Raw genomic sequence first — 20,454 nt, 5'->3', positions numbered from 1 at the left:
CATTTACATCAATATTCAGTTTTACAATGTTATTAAATTGAATATTTCTCCATTATATTTTTTGGCCTAAATTTTATAGGCCATGAATGAAAATTTGAATAAAAGAATAGCTATTGTAAACTGTAGAGCTCTTCAAATCCGGCAAGTCAAGGAGTGATATTTGCAAGTACTTAACAATTAACATAATGTTGATCTGGAGAACTCTCAATAGGTATGTACAAAGAAACTGGAAATGTCAAAAATTGACCTGGCTAAGGTTGCCCTCGAAGCGCCAGAACTTCAAAATTGATAAAAGTAACCAGAAAAAAGGTGCAAAGAAATCCTAAGATATCCATTCAAAAACTGGCAAAGGAGGCGAACGTGGCCTATGGAACCATGTTCACAGTTCTTAAGAAGGATTTGAAGATGAGCCCATTCAAACACATGAAGAAACAGTTGCTAAATGCCAATACCATTGAGAAATGTCTCTCCAGAGCCAGAATTCTGCTCTCACACATTGAAAGAGAAGGCACGCTGCCAAACCTTGTGTTCAGCGATAAGAAATTTGATGTCTAGCATCATTTTAACAGTCAGAATGATCGTGTTTGGTCAAGAGATGGTGACATGGAACCCGAATAGTCACTTGGAGACAAGGGGCGTCATCAGTGATGGTGTGGGCCGCAGTCAACGAATCAGGAAGGAGTTCATTGATTTTTGTGGACCAAGAAATAAAATTGAACCAAGAAAACTACCGACATGATATTCTTGAGGGTTCAATGTTGCCTTGAGAAAAGTAAACTTCAAAAAACGTAATTGGTCATTCCAACAAGATTCTGTCCATTCACATGGAGCTGAGAACGCAACACAGGCTCTCAGCCAACGTGCCGTTCTTCATTTCCAAGGAAGAATGGCCTCCTTCACATCCAGACCTGAACCTGAACCAGACCAGACCTGAACCCCTCTAGACATTGGCATCTGGTCTTACCTGAAGACCAAGGTTTCGTCTAAACACCACCAAAGTGTGGAAGCGCTGAAGGCTAATCTGAAAAAAGAATCGACCAAAATACCTCAAAGAGTTATTCATGACTCTTGCAGGTCCTTTTCGAAGTGTCTCCGACTTGTTATCAATGCAAATGGCGGACACATTGAGTAAAACTTGTTTTTTCCTAAATATTTATTTATTTGGCAATAATATTATATGTTTATTAGTAGGGTCAAAATAGGAAATATATGGGCTGACCCGAAAAAAATTGCAAGAAAACGTTTTATTGGTTTTTCCTTTGGCTTAACCTCAATAGAACAACATATGAAAAGTTTTCCAAGATTTGAGCATCACAAAGTCTGAAATATGACGTCACAAAAAGTGGCCTATTGGAGGTAAAAAATCTCTCTGGACTGTCAATTGTGAACCAACATAGCTGTTTATCCATAATTTGTTGACAATGAATTCATAAAATAAGTGTCTAGTTAAGTTTCTGGGCAGCCGATGGTAGCATCGAATAGACAGCGATAGACACGTGTTTCGCCCATGAGGCTGGGCTCATCAGTATCGCACCGTATTCTTGCCACTTGGGTAATCGACCGCCACTTTACCAGTCAGTTTAACTCTTATCCTTGAGGAAGGAAAAGAGCCAACAAAACCAGCAGGTGCCAGGGGTAGGACATGTGAAGAAGGGGTGTTCTTCCCGGCCATCAGCACAAGATTGATCACTCGCTAGTACAGCGAGCAGCAGTAACGCTTCGCTAACCATAACGGTGTAGCTTCCATTCCCAGCCCAGAAGCTTATCGTTCATTGGAGGTCTTTATGGCTAGCGTGGAAGCTAGCGGGCGTACAGTAGGCGTGAACATCCAGGTCAATCATCTGTTCTCTTCCTACCAATGATCGATATGTACCCCGGCGACAAAACATGTATTCTAGCCACACTTGACTTCACCTGTAAGTTCGCAACAAGGCACAACATTCCACCAGTTATAACGTTTGATCAGCCATTATTTTGGAAGGCTTCTGAAATTGTTAACGAAGTTGAAGACTCAAGTCCACTAAAAGAAATTGTCTTGTTACTTGGTAGTTTCTATACATTCATGAATCTGTTGGGTACCATCAGGACATTGATGGAGGGAAGTGCACTGAAGGAAGTCCTAGAAACAATCTATGGCGAGAATACTGTGGTACACATGATGAAGGGAAATGCTGTGCAGCGTGCGCTTCGAGGACATCTCCTAGTAGACCATAGTGTCTCACCAACCAAATTGTATCAGAGATCATTGAATGTGACCCAGAGTTTGAGATTTGCCTTCTTGAGATTTGCCATGTTGGGAATTGTCCGAGAACTTATCGAGGCCGATCGCACTGGATCATGGGAAATGCATCTCCATACCATATCCGACTCTCTGCCAGTATTTGCTGCCGCGGGTCACCCAAATTATCTGAAGTCAGCTTACCTATATCTCCAAACGATTACTGTCTTAGAGATTGAACACCTTGATGTGTTTCAGATGTTCATGCAAGGATACCATGTCATTCGGCGAAGTGACAAATTGTGGGCTGGACTAGGTTGCAACTTGGCGATCGAACAGACGCTAACGAGATCACTGAAAAGTACTGGGGGGCTTACACGAGGCAGTGGAATGACGGAATATCAGCGGACCATCTGGACGATGTCGTCTCCTGTATCATCTGCCTACTGTGTTATAGAGACGGAGAACGGAGACTCACTCTCTAGTGTTGACTCCCTTGAGGGGCCATGTCAGCTGCCTGTATGGGGTGTGGTTCTTCACCATCTCTTCTACGCGATGAAGATCAATAAGGTTACACTGCCACTTGCTTGCAGTACAGTTCTTGTGAGTGAAAGCTAATATCACTACCACTGCAAAGACTCACGTTGTTACCAAACTAAAACGCATCCATCAAGAGCATAATAGGAGAATCAAAGCACAAAGGGAGGCGAAATTCAGCTTCCCAGCTGACCTCAGAAGCTGACTTCACCCAGAGCATAAGTGCATTATTTGATATTGCACATGTTAACTGAGAATGCCGCACAACAATACCAGAAGACTGCCAGTTTTTGATAGACCAATGTGGTGCATGACAGATACTGATGTCAACAGAGGACCCAATGCATCGGCAAGCTGCTGCAAAGTATAGAAAGTGCAAAGATGATGAACAGAGACGCAACAGCAATCGCGTTGATCCAGTACCATCAAGTGCTGCTGCTTTCTCATCTGAAAATGATCAGCAGATGATGAAGATTCTTCCAGTGACCCACTGATTGCACCGTAAATCCAAATAACACCAAAACAAAAGGAAACGCAGTAGGAGCAGCCATTACCAAAACGCTGCATTATTGATAATCCACTGTTTAACGCAGCACAGCACTGAACTATAACATCAAGTGGTCAAGCAATGATGATCGTCACTCCTGCTCTTGCTGCAGCTGGAATTGATATAAATGAATTGACAATGTCACATTCCTCTGTCATGAATGCTCGAAACACCTCACGTGAAAGCCTGGCAGCTGCAGTGCGGCAAAAATTTAAACCAACAGTTCCACTTGTTGCTCATTTTCATGGTAAACATTTGACTAATGCCAATGGCACAAGTGCAACTCTTTGGCCATTGTAGTGTCTGGAATGCATGTTGAGATACTGCTTGACATTCCGAAGCTGCCTGTTGGAACGGGATCACTAATGGGCCAAAAAGTAGTGGAATTCATACACGAGTTGTAGCAGAGCATTTAGCTGCACTTTGTTTTGACACGACATCAAGCAATACGAGAATCCACATTGGAGCTATCACTCGTGCAGCAGGCATTTAATCGAAGGCTGCTATTTCTTGCATGCCATGATCTCAAGGTCGTCAATGATTGTGCAGAGCGGGCACTGGGCAGTCAAATTAGCTACTGACTTCAAGTCCTTACAGAAAATGAACAACAGCACCAGCTCCTCTATCAGGTGGTCGAGCAACACAGAAAGCTGCGCACTTCTAACAAGTGCAAGTAAAAGCCAACATGCTAACAGCTCCATTAAATAAAATCAATGGCTTGACTCTTTACAAACATTTCTTTTGCTTTTTCTGGGCAATGTGTTGTCACCTGAAGCGTTGCGATTGTGACTGGTGAACGTACTTTTATGCGGTTTTTGCTAAAGTTTAGTGCATACGCGCCAACTTCCGGGGGGGCGGCACCCCCCATAAATTTATGATTGAAGGGCAACAAAAATGGCTATTACAAGTGGTGTTTCAAAGATAAAATACTTGGCGAAGTAGATTTACATCATTTATTTTAAACGGACAAAAGAATGCCGAAAGTGAAAAACAGCCTACGTTGCTCTTGCCCGCAAAACAGCAGCTGATCGCATGGCTTTCTCTGGAACGTGAATTACTTCTGAGATGCGCATGCTCAATGCTCATAGTCACAGTGCTTATCTTCCAGCGTGTGAGGAGCAACTTTAAAGTCAAAATGCGTGGTAGCGAAAAAGCGAATGCGAGGTTGAATGTTTATTCTCATTTCACGAGTTATCCAAACGTCCGTTAGATTTTTGTGACTTCAAACATGGAATCGATTTCAGCAAACTTTATCGAGTGGAAACTACGACACAGCAAACACTTACGTAAATACAGCTTAAAGAAAAAATGCATTTTTCAAAACTGTCGTCCGTGTTTTGCTTCAATAAGCACTGTATTGATGTATATATTTTCACACTATATCATATACATCAACAATTATGAGAGAACTGCACTACCGGTATTCAATAATAGACTATAAAGACATACGATAAAAAATAGAAGAGTAAACACTTCGCCGTTGTTAACACTTTGAAGGTAAGTAATTAGCAGAACGAGCGAAACGAGGTTAATAAAACTGATAACGGGTTTCCACTCTGCTTGAAATCATGATTTTTTGTGTTTTATTTCGATAACTTCACCGTCTTGATCGTTGTTATTCACTCGCACCAAAAGGAAATCGGCTTGTTTTCCAATTGTTCCAATTATGAGCTAACAATATCAAAATGTTTACGACTAGGCGAACTGCATGCGTAAAACTTTGAATCGTTTCAAGCAGCGGCTCTAATAAATTCGGTTTGCGACCTAGGTGTCAATATAAACAAGACAGTAAGCTTAAACAAAGACTATTTTAATTGAGTAATATGGTTATGACGTCATCACCTTTCTCGCCCCCCAAGGTTTTTTGAAAAGTCGGCGCCTATGGTTTAGTGCATTTAATTTCATACCAAACGCTTGTTAATGTGATCTATTTTGTGCATTATTTACGTTTTTCTGCATGTGGAAACAGTTATTACATCATAAATTCAGAGTAAAAGAATGGTTAACACAAAAATGCTGCAACTGCAATGTAGATAAGTCAAAAAAGAATTACGTCACAGATTCAAGGAATTTTGACAAATTATGCCAAAGAAAGCAAATTTAGAGGTCGGTGGGAGAGCACTTCCTCTTGTCGGATTCACTTCAAATTTTCACAGTGTCATTTTTTCATGAATCCTCCTCAAATGAGAGGGTGTGCAAACAAAAATAAAAAATTTCAATTTTTTTTGGCCACCCTAATAGGGGGGCCATTGATTTTTCAAAATTTTCAAAGGGGGCCACGGTGTAAAAAAAGGTTGGGAACCCCTGGTGTTAACTGTTAAGATTACTGGGGTAATGCAGTTTATAGTTAAATTTGCCATTTTTATTGGTTAAGAATCAGTGTTTTTTTGGATTTGGTACCTACATCATACGAATATTTCGGTAAAATGGCGACCATCTTGAATTAAGTAATATTTAGACCCTTTGTGACGCTCGAATTTTGGAAAACTTTTGATATGTTGTTCTCTGAACCGAAAACTATTGGAAAACACCAAAAAACGTTTTCTTGCAATTTTTTTCAGGTTGGTCAGCATATTGACCCTACTATATTACTCAAAATTGTCTACCATTTGTTAAATACAGTAATTTGAAGTTGTAACGTTTATTCTTGATGACCCTGTATATTAGGGTGTCCCAGTTTTAGGCGATTTTTTAGGAAAATTAGGTTCGGGTCAATTCTGACTGGATTTTCGTTACTGATTTCAAAAATGACGTTATTTTTTCATTACGACGTAATCTTGATGTGCCACCTAGCGAGATTTTGCTATTTTGGCCTTATCACGAATATGGTAAGAGCTAGAGAGTTGGAACTTGCACCAAAATGACAGGAAGGGACGATTTCCTATTTGTTGTCAATACAATATGAAATGCTAACTGCAACAGAAAAAGGAGTTATTTTGAAAAAAACATGTTTTTGCTCATGTTTGGACAAAAAAATGAAAAACACAGCAATTTTGCTACAGTGACACTTTTATGTTAATTGTTAAGTTGCTGTGCTGCGCCACATTGTATTGACAATTGTTAACCTCAGCATTGATTTTTACATGCAAGTTGGAATTACTGATACTAGCTAACTTTAAACCCTTGCTCATTTAGTTCAAAGATCTATCAAACAAAACCACTATTCAACAACACAACACAGTTCAATGGGATTACACTGGGGAACAATTTTGAAATTTTTTTTTGTTGACTTTGATTTTGCACTTGATTTAGGCTAATTCCGGCGTGCTGATTTCAAAAATGCCACCAGTTTTCTTCTATCACGTCAAGTTTTTGCTCTACAGTATACATCCAAAATATGCAACTTTTCACGAGTTTAGCCGTGTTGCTTTTCCATACGTAATAGCAATGCACAAGCTAATCATATAGTAAGTTATATACAAGTAGGGTCAACTGAATTATTAAGTAAAAAAGGCACATGCATCGATTTAGGTGGATGCTAGGCTATTTCCCCCATTTTTGGTAGGAGGATGCAATCATTCAACGAAACTAGATTACCATGGTAAAATTGAAGTTAGTTGCTTTCCACTTTCAACCATGTATGTACTACAATCTACATGTTTGTTTGTTAGAATACTATCTTGTCTGCGTCTGCTGTTTCTCGTCGTCAGTGTCCAAATAATCCGGATTCCTTTTGCTATATTTGCGGCAGTTTTACTATTCCTAGCCAAAGAAAATACGTCAGTGCATTTGTCAAACAAGCCTACTTTGCATATTTTAAAATAAAACTTGGTGATCAAAATAAGTCTTGGGCACCCCACAAGGTATGCAAGCAGTGTATCGAGAGCTTGCGGATGTAGACCAAGGGAACACGTGACAAATTGGCATTCGGTAGACCCATGGTTTGTGGCAAGAGCCCAAAGATCATTAGGCTACACAGTTACTTTTGCTTGGTGCAAACTTCAGGGTATAAAAAGAAAAACAAACGTAAAATGGAGTATTCAAGTCTTCCATCAGCTATATGTCCAGTGCCTCATTCAGCTGAAATCCTAGTTCCAGTTTTCGTTCAAACACCTACGCTCGAAGATTCGGATCATGATGAATGTTTTACTGATGAATCAATCATTCTTTATTACAAAAATATATGGAAAATCAGCAGAGCCCAATTGGCATATGCATTTCGCTCTAACTGTAGAGCATCATTATTCATTAGTGCCTTATTCAAATAGAAACTAAACTGTAACTGTAACTAATACAATATAAACAGTAAATAATTTCATAATAATAATATGTAATAGAAACTAAACTAAACTCTAACTGTAGAGCATCATTAGTGCCTTATTCAAATAGAATCTATTTGAATAAGGCACTAATGATGTTCTACAGTTAGAGCGAAATGCATATGCCAATAGGGCTCTGCTGATTTTCCATGTATTTTTGTAATAAAGAATGATTAATTGATACATGATAGAGAATCGCTGGCCTGCTGCTTCTTAGTCAGGAGATCCCCTAGCCTATCCTAAATGGAAATGAATATATGTATTGTTTTAGTGATGGCAGGCCTAATGATGAAGATTTTGAAACTGAAGACGATTCAGAACGTGGTGTATTCCATCAACATGAGTTGAATGATTTGGCACGAGATTTAGAACTAGGAAAAAAGCTTTGGAACTCTTAGCATCCAGATTAAGTTAAATGAGAAAAAATTACTTTGAAAAAGAGCGAAGGTATCATACTTTCGATCGAAAGAAAGTGCGTTTTTACCGTACTTTCAAAGTGACAGCAGCTTTGTTACCGAGATCTGACCTTAAACCTGGTGATCTCAATATTGTACATGAGCCACTTGTTGACAGAGAGAAAATTATTTTCCCACCTTTCCATGTAAAGCTCGGCCTAATGAAGCGATTCGTTAAAGCATTGCCAACTGAAAGTGAAAGCAACTGTTTCAATTACCTCGTTTTGGCTTTTCCTGGCCTGTCAACACAAAAAATTAAGACTGGTGTATTTGATGGTCCACAAATTCGGCAACTGATCAAAGATGAACGTTTCAGTGGTTCAATGTCAGAATTGGAAGAAAATGCGTGGTTATCATTTAAAAACTTTGCCAAGGGATTTCTTGGAAATACACAAACACACAAATTATTCAGAAGCTATTGGAAAGCTACAAAGAACTCGGCTACAACATGAGCATCAAGATGCATTTTTTGCATAGCCATCTTGCTAATTTCCCGGAAAACCTTGGTGCGGTCAGCGATGGGCAAGGAGAAAAATTCCACCAAGATCTGAAGGTGATGGAGGAAAGATATCAGGGAAGATGAAACTTGCATATGCTGGCTGACTATTGCTGGAGTATTAAGCGAGACTGCCCATAGCTTGAACATGCCAGGAAAAGCTACAAGCGTAAATTTTGCCCTAAAACTCGCTCTTTATTTGTCCTGCAGAAGCAATATCCGTTTTAAGAAATAGAATATAGCTGTACAAATGTTTATTTGAAAACCATGGAGTTGCTTTCGGTTGCTTGTAGTTCTTAAAACGTTTTATACAATAAACGCAGATGTCTTAAATGTTGTACTTTTTGTGGGTTATGAGACAAAGTAGTGGGTGCTTAGCTTAAAAACTTGACGTGATAGAAAAAAACTGATGTCATTTTTGGATTCAGCGCCCAAAAGTTAGTCAAAAACAATTGTTAGATCGAAGTCAACAAAAATTGTGTTCCCTTGTGTTATTTATCACACCATACTGTACTAAGCAGCACAAATCTGTTTTGGCCAAATCATCTTGGTCATCTCCAATCAAGCCGTTCACAATGCCTTTCAGTCTGCCAATGAAGGGCTCTGTTCCTCGACCATTGTCGTCGATCATACGCCAAAACACTGAGATGAAAAAAAACATGAAATGGATGGAGCAATCTTACTTTCTTTGGAGAAAAATCACGTAAGTTGCCACGCTTCTGCTCGATATCAACGTTTCTTGGAAAACTTTTCTGTCTAACCGCATCAGCAGCAAACGGCGGAGCTTCAGCGTGGGAACTAAAAGTAAAATTTTTGGGGCTCAACCATTGGTAATTAGGTATGCATGCTTAACGAAATGTTTCAAAACAGCGTTGAATACTGGTTTATCAACAGATTTATATGCAAGTAATAAATCTCTTGTAAACAGTACAATTGAGGGACCTTCAGCAGCGGAAGGTTTAAGATGGATGACTAAAACTGCTGGCAAATAAACACAAACAGTGAAAGAAAGTTGAAGTTTAGGGATATCAACACAACACCCAAAAATCAGTATTTTTAAGTAACCACTCGCTGTTGTTATCCCACGCGCATGGGACACGCCTTCTTGACGATAAAAAAGTAGGAGTTTCAAATTTCCTGGAACATCCATCAATAAATGAGCCAGAAAAAGAAGACACATATGGTCGCTCCGAAAGGATGAAACTTTAGCTTCTTTCTTGTGCTCAGAAAACCATAAGATCTTGGCTTTTAAATGATTTGGGGCTATAGCTGTGATGGAAACTTTACAATCTTATCGGATTTTCAAATGTTGGGGCTTAGGTTTTGGTATTTTCTTAATTCTAATCATCAAACCACCATCTTCGTATGCATTAGGGGCTTTCACTTTGCTTTCCAAAAATTTTTTTGCGTGAGTAAAATAAATCTCATTTACATGGAGGAGACATTCAAGAGTGTGTACTTCATGACCAATTTCAGACATGAAATATTCTTCTAATCGTTTGTTGACACCCGTCTTTTTACCAGTATTAACTGCAGTCGTATCAACCATAATCGGTTACATGACCAGTACTCTTAGATTTACTTCGAAAACTGTATTTCGTAATGCTTTCCAGATAAAATATATGAATCTTGTGTGCAAAATATCCAAAACAAAATTATGCGACATCGCATCATTTTTATCTTAGGATCGTTTATGACATAACAATCGAAATAAAAGCGTCACTATATCTATTGTTAAGCTACTACCACTGTACTTAGCTGTTAAACAAGGTGGCGCAGCTTATCAATCGAAAAAAAGGCATCACTGTAGCAAAATCCAAGCAAAATTGCTGTGTTTCTCATTTTTTTGTCCAAAAAGTGCAAAAACATGTTTTATCAAAATAACTCCTTTTCTGTTGCAGTCAGCATTTCATATTGTATTACCAAATAGGAAATCGTCCCTTCCGGTCATTTTGGCGCATGTTCCAACTCTCTAGCTCAAGATTATCATATTCGTGATAAGGTTAAAATAGCAAAAATCCGCTAGGTGGCACATCAAGATGACGTTATAATGAAAAAATAACGTCATTTTTGAAATCAGTGACGAAAATCCAGTCAGAATTTGACCCGAATCAAATTTTCCTGAAAAGTCACCTAAAAGTGGACACCCTACTGAATATGGACAGGTTCTAACATACGGACGGCCAACGTAGACGCCAGGGGTAGGTGTATGTGCTCGTTTCGTGATAGAGTAGTCCACTCGAAGACGCCTCCCATCTAACTCCATTCCAGAGGCGCGTTCTTTAGCCTCCTCTGCATCGTCTTCATGGCCAAAATATACGAAACCGAATCCACGCGAGCGACCAGTCTGTAGCATTGGATGAAATGTTAACAAGTTGATACAGAAAATTCTTAGTTATGTGAACAATTAGCCCAGACAACCATTAGCCACCTCAAATTATTGCTTTAGCTGTCAGTCATGTTTAGATGTTTAATGTGTCGGACTTAGACAAAAAAGTCGGATTTAGAACATTGCTAAAAATGTTTAAACCTTCTCACTCTTCAACTCACTCTTCAGTGACGATGAAAAAAAGTTCAACTGAAAAAATTGCCTGTTCTAAATGAGACTTTTTCACTTTTGGAATGTTACGATACCTTTTGATCAATTACCACATTGATATTTTCAATTCTTCCATAACGTGAGAAGACACTTCTCAAATCACTCTCCGTCGTGTACAAGCTTAAGCCAAATATTCCTAAGCATTTGCTTCGTGGTGGGTCCAACTAAATAAACAAAATAATTTAACAATAAAATAAACAATTGTTCACCAGCATACATGTTGACCAAGCTTAAAAATTCAACTGATTACATTTTTGTAGCGTAAAACCTTTGTTGTGTCCGATGACGTTTAAGTTGTTCCTTTAGACACAAAAAAAAAATGTTTTTCTTTTCAGAGTAAACCTTTGCAAAGTAATTTTGCAACACCACAAATAGTCAATGGAAAACAAAGGGTTAAATAGTATTATTCAAACAATGAAAACAAATTTGAACGGTTTCGGCACAGCACTGTGTCTACATCAAAAAAAATAATACTGGTGGTCAACAATAAATTTGCCTCATAAACAAATATGGATAATTTTGGACCACCAAACAGTGAACACAAATATCACCTTGAAGATTGCTGATTCAATTACAGTTTTTTAGATACAGCACCTTGCCGTCGGCTACATAGCTGCGTGGTGAGAGCCATGGCACGACACATAAAAGGGAGTCGATTCAACAGTGCTCAAGAGCATACGGCTGTGTCTTTGGCATCATACTTAAAGGCATGTCTGAACAAGGTGGACAGTAATCACTTAAAGTAATTTAAATCTTCAATCACATAAAAGGACCTTGCCAACACGAGCTGCACAACCTGCAGTATTAAGCATAACAATTGTGGTCAGAGGCATAATACATATCCAGGTTGACCAAACATGCAAGATACTGATTGTTCTCAACTACAATTCGGCTCAGCATGACCTCCTCCTCCTCAACACTAGTCTTTCATGCTATTTCTCAGCTAGAAATTTTCTCTTCTCCCTGGGAGTGTAAGGATTTTCAGCCATGGTGATTATCAAGACGAACAAACGAAACAGAAGTGGTACTCAGTAAGAGAATGGAATCCTCAAGAATCAGAATCCTGATTCCTGAGTTCAAGAATCCTCCAAAAATCCTGGCTACCCTGACCTTTTCCTTGAAATGGCTGTTGCTGCTCGCGCGAAACTCAACCTGCACCTGTGGTACCTCACTGAGCGCCACGTGTTTGCTTTTGCAAGTGATCATGTGAGAATATCCAGTATCCACCAAAGTCCGAATGTGGCAAAAGATGCAAACATTTCGATCTAGTTCCGAGAGAGCCGTTATTGGAAAGGGCTTAGTTCAAATGCTTTCTATTCAAAACTCCACTCGCTTGCTGGATTTGATCGGACCAGACTCTTTTGAACTCTTTAGAGTTTTGCCCAAGTTTGAATGTTTGACTCATGAAAGTCCCAGATCTTGGCACCATATGGAGGAGTTTTCATCATTCAAAGCTCTGCTACAGAACATGCCTGCTACAAATGATGTGGAGAGAGGTTTGGGCATGGTCACTGATGTTGAGGAAAAGGTTTCTGCTCCAAGAAGTGAGAAAGAGTTGGACAAAGCAATTAAAGTGACTTATGCTTACCGTTCTAAAGTTTGAGATATGGCCAAGAAGTCATTGTCCATCAAAAAGCTGGATACTACTACAATAAACTTATTTTTAAGAAGTATTAGGTGGTAAACTAATATGAAAAATGAAAAAAAAAACTGTGTTTAATTATTTAATGGGTAATTAGAGTGGTCAGTGGTTGAGAGTTAAGAGGTAAACCAAAGTGCAAAAGCAATAAAACTTGTCTGTGATTAAACAAAAGTTGTTTGTATTTTAACTTTTGCGTCATTAGTGTTGTATAGTACACTAAAAGTTGAACATTACACGTTTATGGGGGCCACATTTGGTCAAAAATGTGTTTTCTCTGCTTTTTTTCATAAACTAAATGTTTTAGACCCCAAAACCCTCAGGAAGTTAGATAGGTGTGGTACTCGATTTCGGACGTTTCTCTCATGAAGCGCTTTGCGCTGATGCTAATTACTTCATATCATACTTTGTTTGCCACAGTTGAGTTCTGTCTTGCATACTGAGCTGCAGTTGCTTTGTTTAGTTTAAACTTTAGTAGAAGTGTTGTTTGCTGAGTTTTGTGAGTTAACCTTATTGTGTTTTAGGTTATGCAACTTCTTAGTTAATTAAAACCAACTTTGTTGGTGTGACTAAATGTATGGTATTACAATTTAATTTACTAAGAATAGCGGCAAAGCTGAAGCCATGGATAAAGTGCTGAAACCTGCAAGGCTTGATGTCAGCCCGAATACTCAAGATGCTGCAAACCTGTGGCGACACTGGCTTGTCACATTTGAAAATTTTGTTGCTACTTTGCCGCCAGAGAGCCTGAACAAATTGAATGTACACATCAACTACGTGGCAGCCGATATTTACGACTTGTTCAGCGAAGCTACTACCTATGAAAACGCCTTAAGCAGCTTTTGTTAAAACACCTATTGAAATTTTTGCGAGACATGCCTTATCCACTCGTAAACAGCTTCCAGAAGAGTCCTTAGACGAATTTTTTCAAATTCTGAAGAATATGAGTAAAGATTGCAATTTTCAACAAGTAACTGCAGCTGTTCACAGAGATGAGGCCATTAGAGATACTTTCATAAGCAGTATTTTAAATAGTAGTATTCGACAACATCTCTTTGAAAATCAAACGCTAACACTTGCATACGCATTTGATCAAAAGAGGGTTCTAGATGTAGCACAGAAAAACTCGGAATGCTACAGAAGTCAGGATGTCGGTTTGTCATCATGTGTTGAAAAAGAAGAGTTTGCATCTAAAAATGTCGAGAAATCAACTCTTTCTTTTACAAAAAGAACTTGCTTCTTCTGTGGTTCAAACTATCATCCCATATGTTATGTCCTGCTCACAAGGCTACTTGCCACACATGCAAGAAAAGGGGGCACTACCAGCGTGTATGTCAAGCAAAACCGACCAAGTCATTAAACGCAACAGTTCGAAGTCTTACACTTTCTACAACAAGGCCTGTTGGTGTACCTGATAGCTTAAGAAAGTCCTCCATCCACGGCGTTGTTAACGATCAACATGCGACTGCCCTCGTTGAGTTGGGAAGTATGGACAATTTCATTCACTCAGGAGTGACGAAGTGTTGCTCCTTGAAGATATCTCCAAGTCGGGAAAGCGTTTCAATGGCCACTCAGAACTTGTGTGCTGAAGTTGAAGGACATTGCATTGCCAGTATTCAAGTTGGCGATAAGCATTATCGTCTTAAACTGTTTGTGTTTCCAAACCTGTGTGCGAATATTATACTGGGACAGGATTGGCAAGCCAAACACGAAAGCATAACGATCAAGTACGGCGGAGAAGAACCACCAGTAAAAATCTGTAACTTGACCACCTTGGATGTTCCACCACCGCCGTTGCTTCTGCATTTCTCCCCGGAATGCAAGCCTACTATCTCCATTCTCCAAGTTGCGTAGGTACAGTCGCAAAGATCACGATTTCATCAAGAACGAAACCGAAAGGTTACTTTCAGAAGGAATTATAGAGCCAAGCAGCTCACCTTGGAGAGCACAAGTGGTTGTCACGAAAAATGAACGTCAGAAAAAAAGGTTAGTTGTTGACTATTCACAAACTATAAACAAGTACACTAACCTAGATGCATATCCATTGCCAAGGATAGATGATACTGTGAACAAAATTGCGCAGTATTGTGTGTTCAGTACCAAGGACTTAAAAAGCGCATATCATCAAGGCACTATTCGAGACGAAGATAAAAAATACACTGCTTTCGAAGCCAATGGTCAGCTTTACCAATTTCGTAGAATAGCCTTCAGTGTTACGAATGGTGTAGCTGCATTTCAAAGAATTATGGACAATTTTATTTCTGGCGAACGTTTATGTGACACTTTTGCGTATTTAGATAACGTAACCATTTGTGGTAAAGATCAGGCACATCACGATCAAAACCTTCATTGCTTTCTGGAAGCAACTAAATGTAAAAATCTGGTTTACAACGAAAAGAAGTGTATATTTTCCATGACAACTTTATGCATTCTCGGAAACGTAGTTTGTAATGGTCAAATAAAGCCAGATCCCGATAGACTTAAACCTTTACAAAAGGGCTTCCCAAACTCTTTTGCTCATGACCCCTTTTAATCTCCTAAAATGTTTCGCGACCCCTTACGATTAAAACGACGAACAGTGCGAAATAAACATTTATGATATGTATGGAAAAGCTTAAATCTAACGAAAACCAAAAATAATTTACCGCTCACAGTTTAGTTTGTTTTTATTTATTTCTGACCATAACAACGAAACCTCGAAACCTATAGGTAGTCTACTGGAAACAAAACAAAAAAGCAAACACATTTATTCAGTGTGATGGGTGTGACTGCCTTCTGCTAGGGAGGGGGGGGGGACTTAGAATGCTTTTTGGCGAAAAACGGTTCTCTAATGGGCTAAAAATATGGACCGAGATATAAAAACTCCAACAAGCCCAAATTTATGCCTCTGGAAGATCGTTTACCCCCTTGAACATGACCACTTTGAGATTTTGGATATTTTCTTGCAGTGTTGCCATATAAAACAATACTCGCAAAACTAGTTCCTTTGTAGTTTTAAGCAGTTTTTGATAATTTACCAGTTTGTAGAAAGATATTTTAGTTGTTTAGTGACACACTTTATTGAATTTAAGTTAAAAAATAGTATTTTTTTGTGAATGGCAACATGTGTTCTGCTTTGGAGACTGTAATAAAAGCGTGTGCCATTTAGTTGTTTGTACACGTTAGTATGAGTGATAGTGCAAGGCAACTAGGCTACTTTATATTGGAATATTGCCTGATCAATGAGTATAAAGCCTTTCCAATTGAGAAGAGAGTACTGATTTAGATACAATTCAAAGTTGTAGTAGGCCATATTAGGCTAATGCCTAACAGTTCTTAGCCTACAATCTTGCAGAAGACTAGGCTATAGCTTGTGGCGAAACCAACCTAGCCATTGGTGACTATCAGTACAATAGTTGCAATGAAATGATTATTTTGGTTCAGTTTTAAATCTACAGAGTTTTACTATGGTGTAGAGAGGGATGGATTTTTTGATTTATTTCGAGGATAAGTTTTAATTTGCTCTTTGAAACAACTTTTGTTTGGCCAACACCTTGATGGTGTGTTGTAATATTGCAGTCAAGTATACCATAACCAAAACAGACCCAGAGCAAGCATTGATTTTTCTTGTTTTTCAGATGGATTATAAACCTATATCATATTAAAGATACAGAAATCTGAAACTGTACAATTATACCCTTTGGGCAGTTAGCAGTCTATTTACACCTAATAATGTCTGCTTTTGAAACTCGGTCCAAAGCAAAAAAGAAATTAGGTGATGTTGTTTACACTGAAGCAGCTGGCTTTCCAGCAGGAACCCTTCCTGTAGAAAAGGCAGTCCTTGAAAATATGTTGTACTTGTTACAGCCTAAGAGAGCAGGTGCAAATGAGAGAAGTAAATTGGATGCTGCTGCTATGATACCAATGATGTTGCAAGAACATTGGTTGTCCTGCAATTTGTATACAGTTTCCACTATTGCAATTAAAAATCGTGTTGTTAAGATTTATGATGAATTTATGTATCTTTTGAGAATAAGAAAATCTCGTCAAAACAATTAGCATCAGAAACGAATGAATGACTTCAATGACAGGTCCAGTGGTGTTTTTGATATATTTTGTGAAAATAACGTACAAAGAAAAAAACTTGAAGCTCTCCATGGAGTAACGATGACCAGTATGGAATGGGACTTTCTGAAAGATCAACGCTCAGAACGAAAAATGTATTGTGAGGATTACATTGACAAACAGTGGTGTAAAACAATGGAAAGGCGAAAGCAAGATCTTCATGCTCTTGAACGATTGAGGTGCTCCAAAAAAAGAATCACGGAAGAATATAATGAAGGTTTAACTGAACTAAATGAGATGCTTTCAGACTCTGAACAATCTAGTGCTGTTGAAGTCACTTCAGACGACACTCCAACTGATGATGAAGAGCCTAAGCCAAAGAGGAGAAAAGTAGCTATTAATCATGTGGTTGATGACACTATGGCAAAGCAATACCAGCACGTTCGACTTACTTTGCGAAATGTTTGCAGTGAATTTTATGAAACCTTGGACAAACTAAAAAGTGTTTATCATATGTCTCAGCTCCAAGCAGAGGCAGCTATCGTGGAAACAGCAAACAAGATGTTTGGAAGAACTAGGAAGTTTCATGGTAGTGACCCGGATCAACTCGATTTGGACACTTTGCCGGACAGACATATTATAAGGAAAACCGGCAAAAGCATCGAAACAATGGCCCTTGATTCCATTGTTCAAGAAATCATGTTTTCTGAGAATAATGCAGCCATTACACATGCTAATGACGGATCAAAAAACAAGGAGCTGGTTCTTTCATTGTACAGGGAATAATGATAAATGGAAAATATAGAGCACTACCTACCTTGTCCATTGTTTCAGAAAGCTGAATAAACTACAAATCCTCTCTGTGGCTAGTGATGTGGAGGCTAAAGAATAAAGATATCTATGAAAAGATTGACTTTGTGTTGACTGATCAAACTTCACATAATTTTCAAGTGGACCACGCAGTGGCTGAAAAGTTTCAAACAAAAAAACTACCAGATCATGTCTTCTGCAATGTTCATCCAAGCTTGATGTTCAATCGTGAAATAAGGGTCCACGTCTTTTAGGCGCTGACAGTTAGGCGCTGGTCTAATAGGCGCGCACACTGTGGCGTCTGGATATTTAGGTGCGGAGCACTGTGGCGCCCGGTCATTTAGGTGCTATTCCTAGTAAAGTCTGTAGATTGTATCAGCTTGGCAGGTAGGGGCGTAGGGCAATGCTTTTCACACAAAATATTATATTGAACAGGAAAAAAAATTGTTTTGTTAATGCGTGTGCGTTGTTGGTCATGGCTTCAGTGAGTGAAGTTGCTGAGTAATGCTGAGTGGCAGCGCTGAGTAATAGTGTATTCAGGTAGCCTATTTTTCAACATAAATGCTTTTCTTGACTAGGTCAATAGTAAACCAGTGCTTGTTTGTTAAATGACTTTCAAAATGTTTAAAAGCGCACAACTTTGATTAATTAATGCTATAGTGTGTACAAACTTGAGATGTCCAAAGCGGTTAAGCTATAGCCTGAAAAACTGTAGCCTACATTAAAAACTATTAGATAGATTTTCCTATTAGTTTACATGTAATGTTTTAGTTTACATGTAATAAAATTTTAACCACCCGCTTCAATATAGGCCACGGTATGATATTTATTTTACTGATGTTTAGTGTAGTTATTATTTGACTCTTTCGCAACCACCGAGGTCAAGACGTTTAATCTAAATATTACCAAACATTTTTCACACAAATCTGTTGTATTTACGCCGTAAAAACATCTCATGTGATCGACATAGACGCACAATCTTGACATCAAATGAAAGCATACATCTTCAGCTATCCGAAGATGCAAAGCTTTGCAATAAAATTTAAAACATTCAATGTACAACTAGCAACTTTCCACACGGTATTTTTTGTAATTTTTAAAAAAATTAAAAATTGGCATAAAAGTGTAGCCTAATTCATTATAATCCTTACTACCCAAGCATGATACAATAATATGAAAATATATGTAGTTTAATCGAATGCCAAAACAATTCTGCACATGAGAAAAATTTTATCTGCCATCATTTACATTTTTTTTACTTGAAATAGGCTACCTTTCAACCTTGGACACGTGTAGGGATACTTGGGGATACTTCCTTGGTCATCATGGCAAAAATCCCAAGACGTGTGTATACGTCCGTAGTCGCGAAAGAGTTAACTAAAAATGAACTCAATAATGTTCGGAAGCTTGAATGATTTATTGATAAAGCTTTCACCAACGCAAACCTGGACTAACAACAAATAAAACAGTAATAAATCAATAAAACAACAATATATTTTTCTGTTCAATATAACATTTTGTGTGAAAAGCATTGCCGGTTTAAGCAGCTTCACTCACGGAAGTCAGGATATAATTTTCTGGCAAGCTGATACAATCTACAGGCTTTACTAGGAATAGCACCTAAATGACCGGGCGCCACAGTGCTCCGCACCTAAATATCCAAACGCCACAGTGTGCGCGCCTATTAGACCAGCGCCTAACTGTCAGCGCCTAAAAGACTTGCTCCCTGAAATAAGTAAGCACTGGGCAAGTTTGGAAAACGCAATTGGAAGATACAAAATTTATGCAAACTTACTTGTTAATGCAACCTCATCAGCAAGAAGTGTCACTGAACAAGCTCTTAATTGCATAACTAGGCTAATTAATCATGATTTTGATCACAAACCATGGAATAAAGCCAGAGACTTTGACCTTCACATTGCCCCAAGAAAAAATCTATCAGTAGGCCTCAAAGATGAAAGATTTAATCGTTTGACTTTGTCCTGCGCTATTGTATTGTATCATATGGAAGACGTAGCTGATTTTTTGCGTAAATTTTGTCATGTTTCAAATCAGCTAGCATGCATTGTAAGTCTTTCCTTGACATCGAAATTTTAGAGGTTGTGTTTTGTATTGGAGCTCTTCTGGGTTTACATCTGGTTGAACCTTTTTTGTCACTCACTCTGTCCCAAACTACCACATACTCTAAACTAACACCTGCATTCCATCAACTTTATGAGGATCTGAACCACACAAATCCTGAAAAGCTATTCGGTCTTGATAACCCTGCATTCCAATTCGTGTCATCCGATCGTTTTCATGCCACAAAGTACAGCCCAGAAATATGTGCAAGCATTGCACAAGTGACATCCACATACAAAGCACAACTTAAAAGCATGTTACAAGTTTTTCTTCCAGTTATCTCTGAAGCATTCCAGAGACAAAAAGGAAACATTTTTGGTTTCGAAGATCATAACCCAAAGGCAAATATATCCTTAGCCCACATGGATGAGGAAAAACTGGAAAAAGTGTCTATCCACAACATTGACTCTGAGAGAAGTGTTGGCTTCATTAACTATGAACTATCTCGCAGAAGGGCCAGAGAACTAACAGCAGCCTCTTCATCACAAGTAAAAAATAAATCCCAAGATCTAATTGAAAGTATGCCTTCTGGATCTTTCAAAAGTTATACCAAAAAAAACATCCTTATTCCCGAATTGCAGCTAGAGTGGAGAAAACTTCAAGATACCTTGCAGAAAACGATATCAGAAAACAAAATGTCCGCTAATATTGCACTAGACCAAAGACGCCACAAAGATCTTGCAGCTCTCAAATCCTTAGGTGGACCGTTTACTTCACCAATGGAACTCA

General features: G+C 38.6%; 1 protein-coding gene across 5 annotated transcripts in view; it reads right to left on the bottom strand.

The window, feature by feature from the left end:
* LOC145771022 (uncharacterized) overlaps positions 1-20,454 on the bottom strand; it is a 114,913-nt gene that overhangs the window by 41,920 nt on the left and 52,539 nt on the right. For 3 of the 5 annotated variants that reach the window (XR_014289183.1, XM_082582772.1, XM_082582766.1), the window contains exons 5-6: positions 11,147-11,275; positions 10,646-10,859 (exon numbers count right to left, since the gene is read on the bottom strand). Coding sequence is in view for 3 of the 5 variants with exons in the window: in XM_082582772.1 (XP_082438898.1) it covers positions 10,646-10,859; positions 11,147-11,275 (343 nt within the window). In the remaining 2 variants the exon portion in view is untranslated. The remainder of the gene's footprint in view (positions 1-10,645; positions 10,860-11,146; positions 11,276-20,454) is intronic. The other 2 variants (XR_014289184.1, XM_082582781.1) reach the window with 1 other exon arrangement.

The sequence above is a fragment of the Aplidium turbinatum genome, chromosome 1 (assembly GCF_918807975.1).
Source record: "Aplidium turbinatum chromosome 1, kaAplTurb1.1, whole genome shotgun sequence".
Classification (NCBI taxonomy): Eukaryota; Metazoa; Chordata; class Ascidiacea; order Aplousobranchia; family Polyclinidae; genus Aplidium; species Aplidium turbinatum.
Note: the sequence above shows the minus strand (reverse complement) of the source record. Positions and strands in the feature narration are given on the sequence as shown.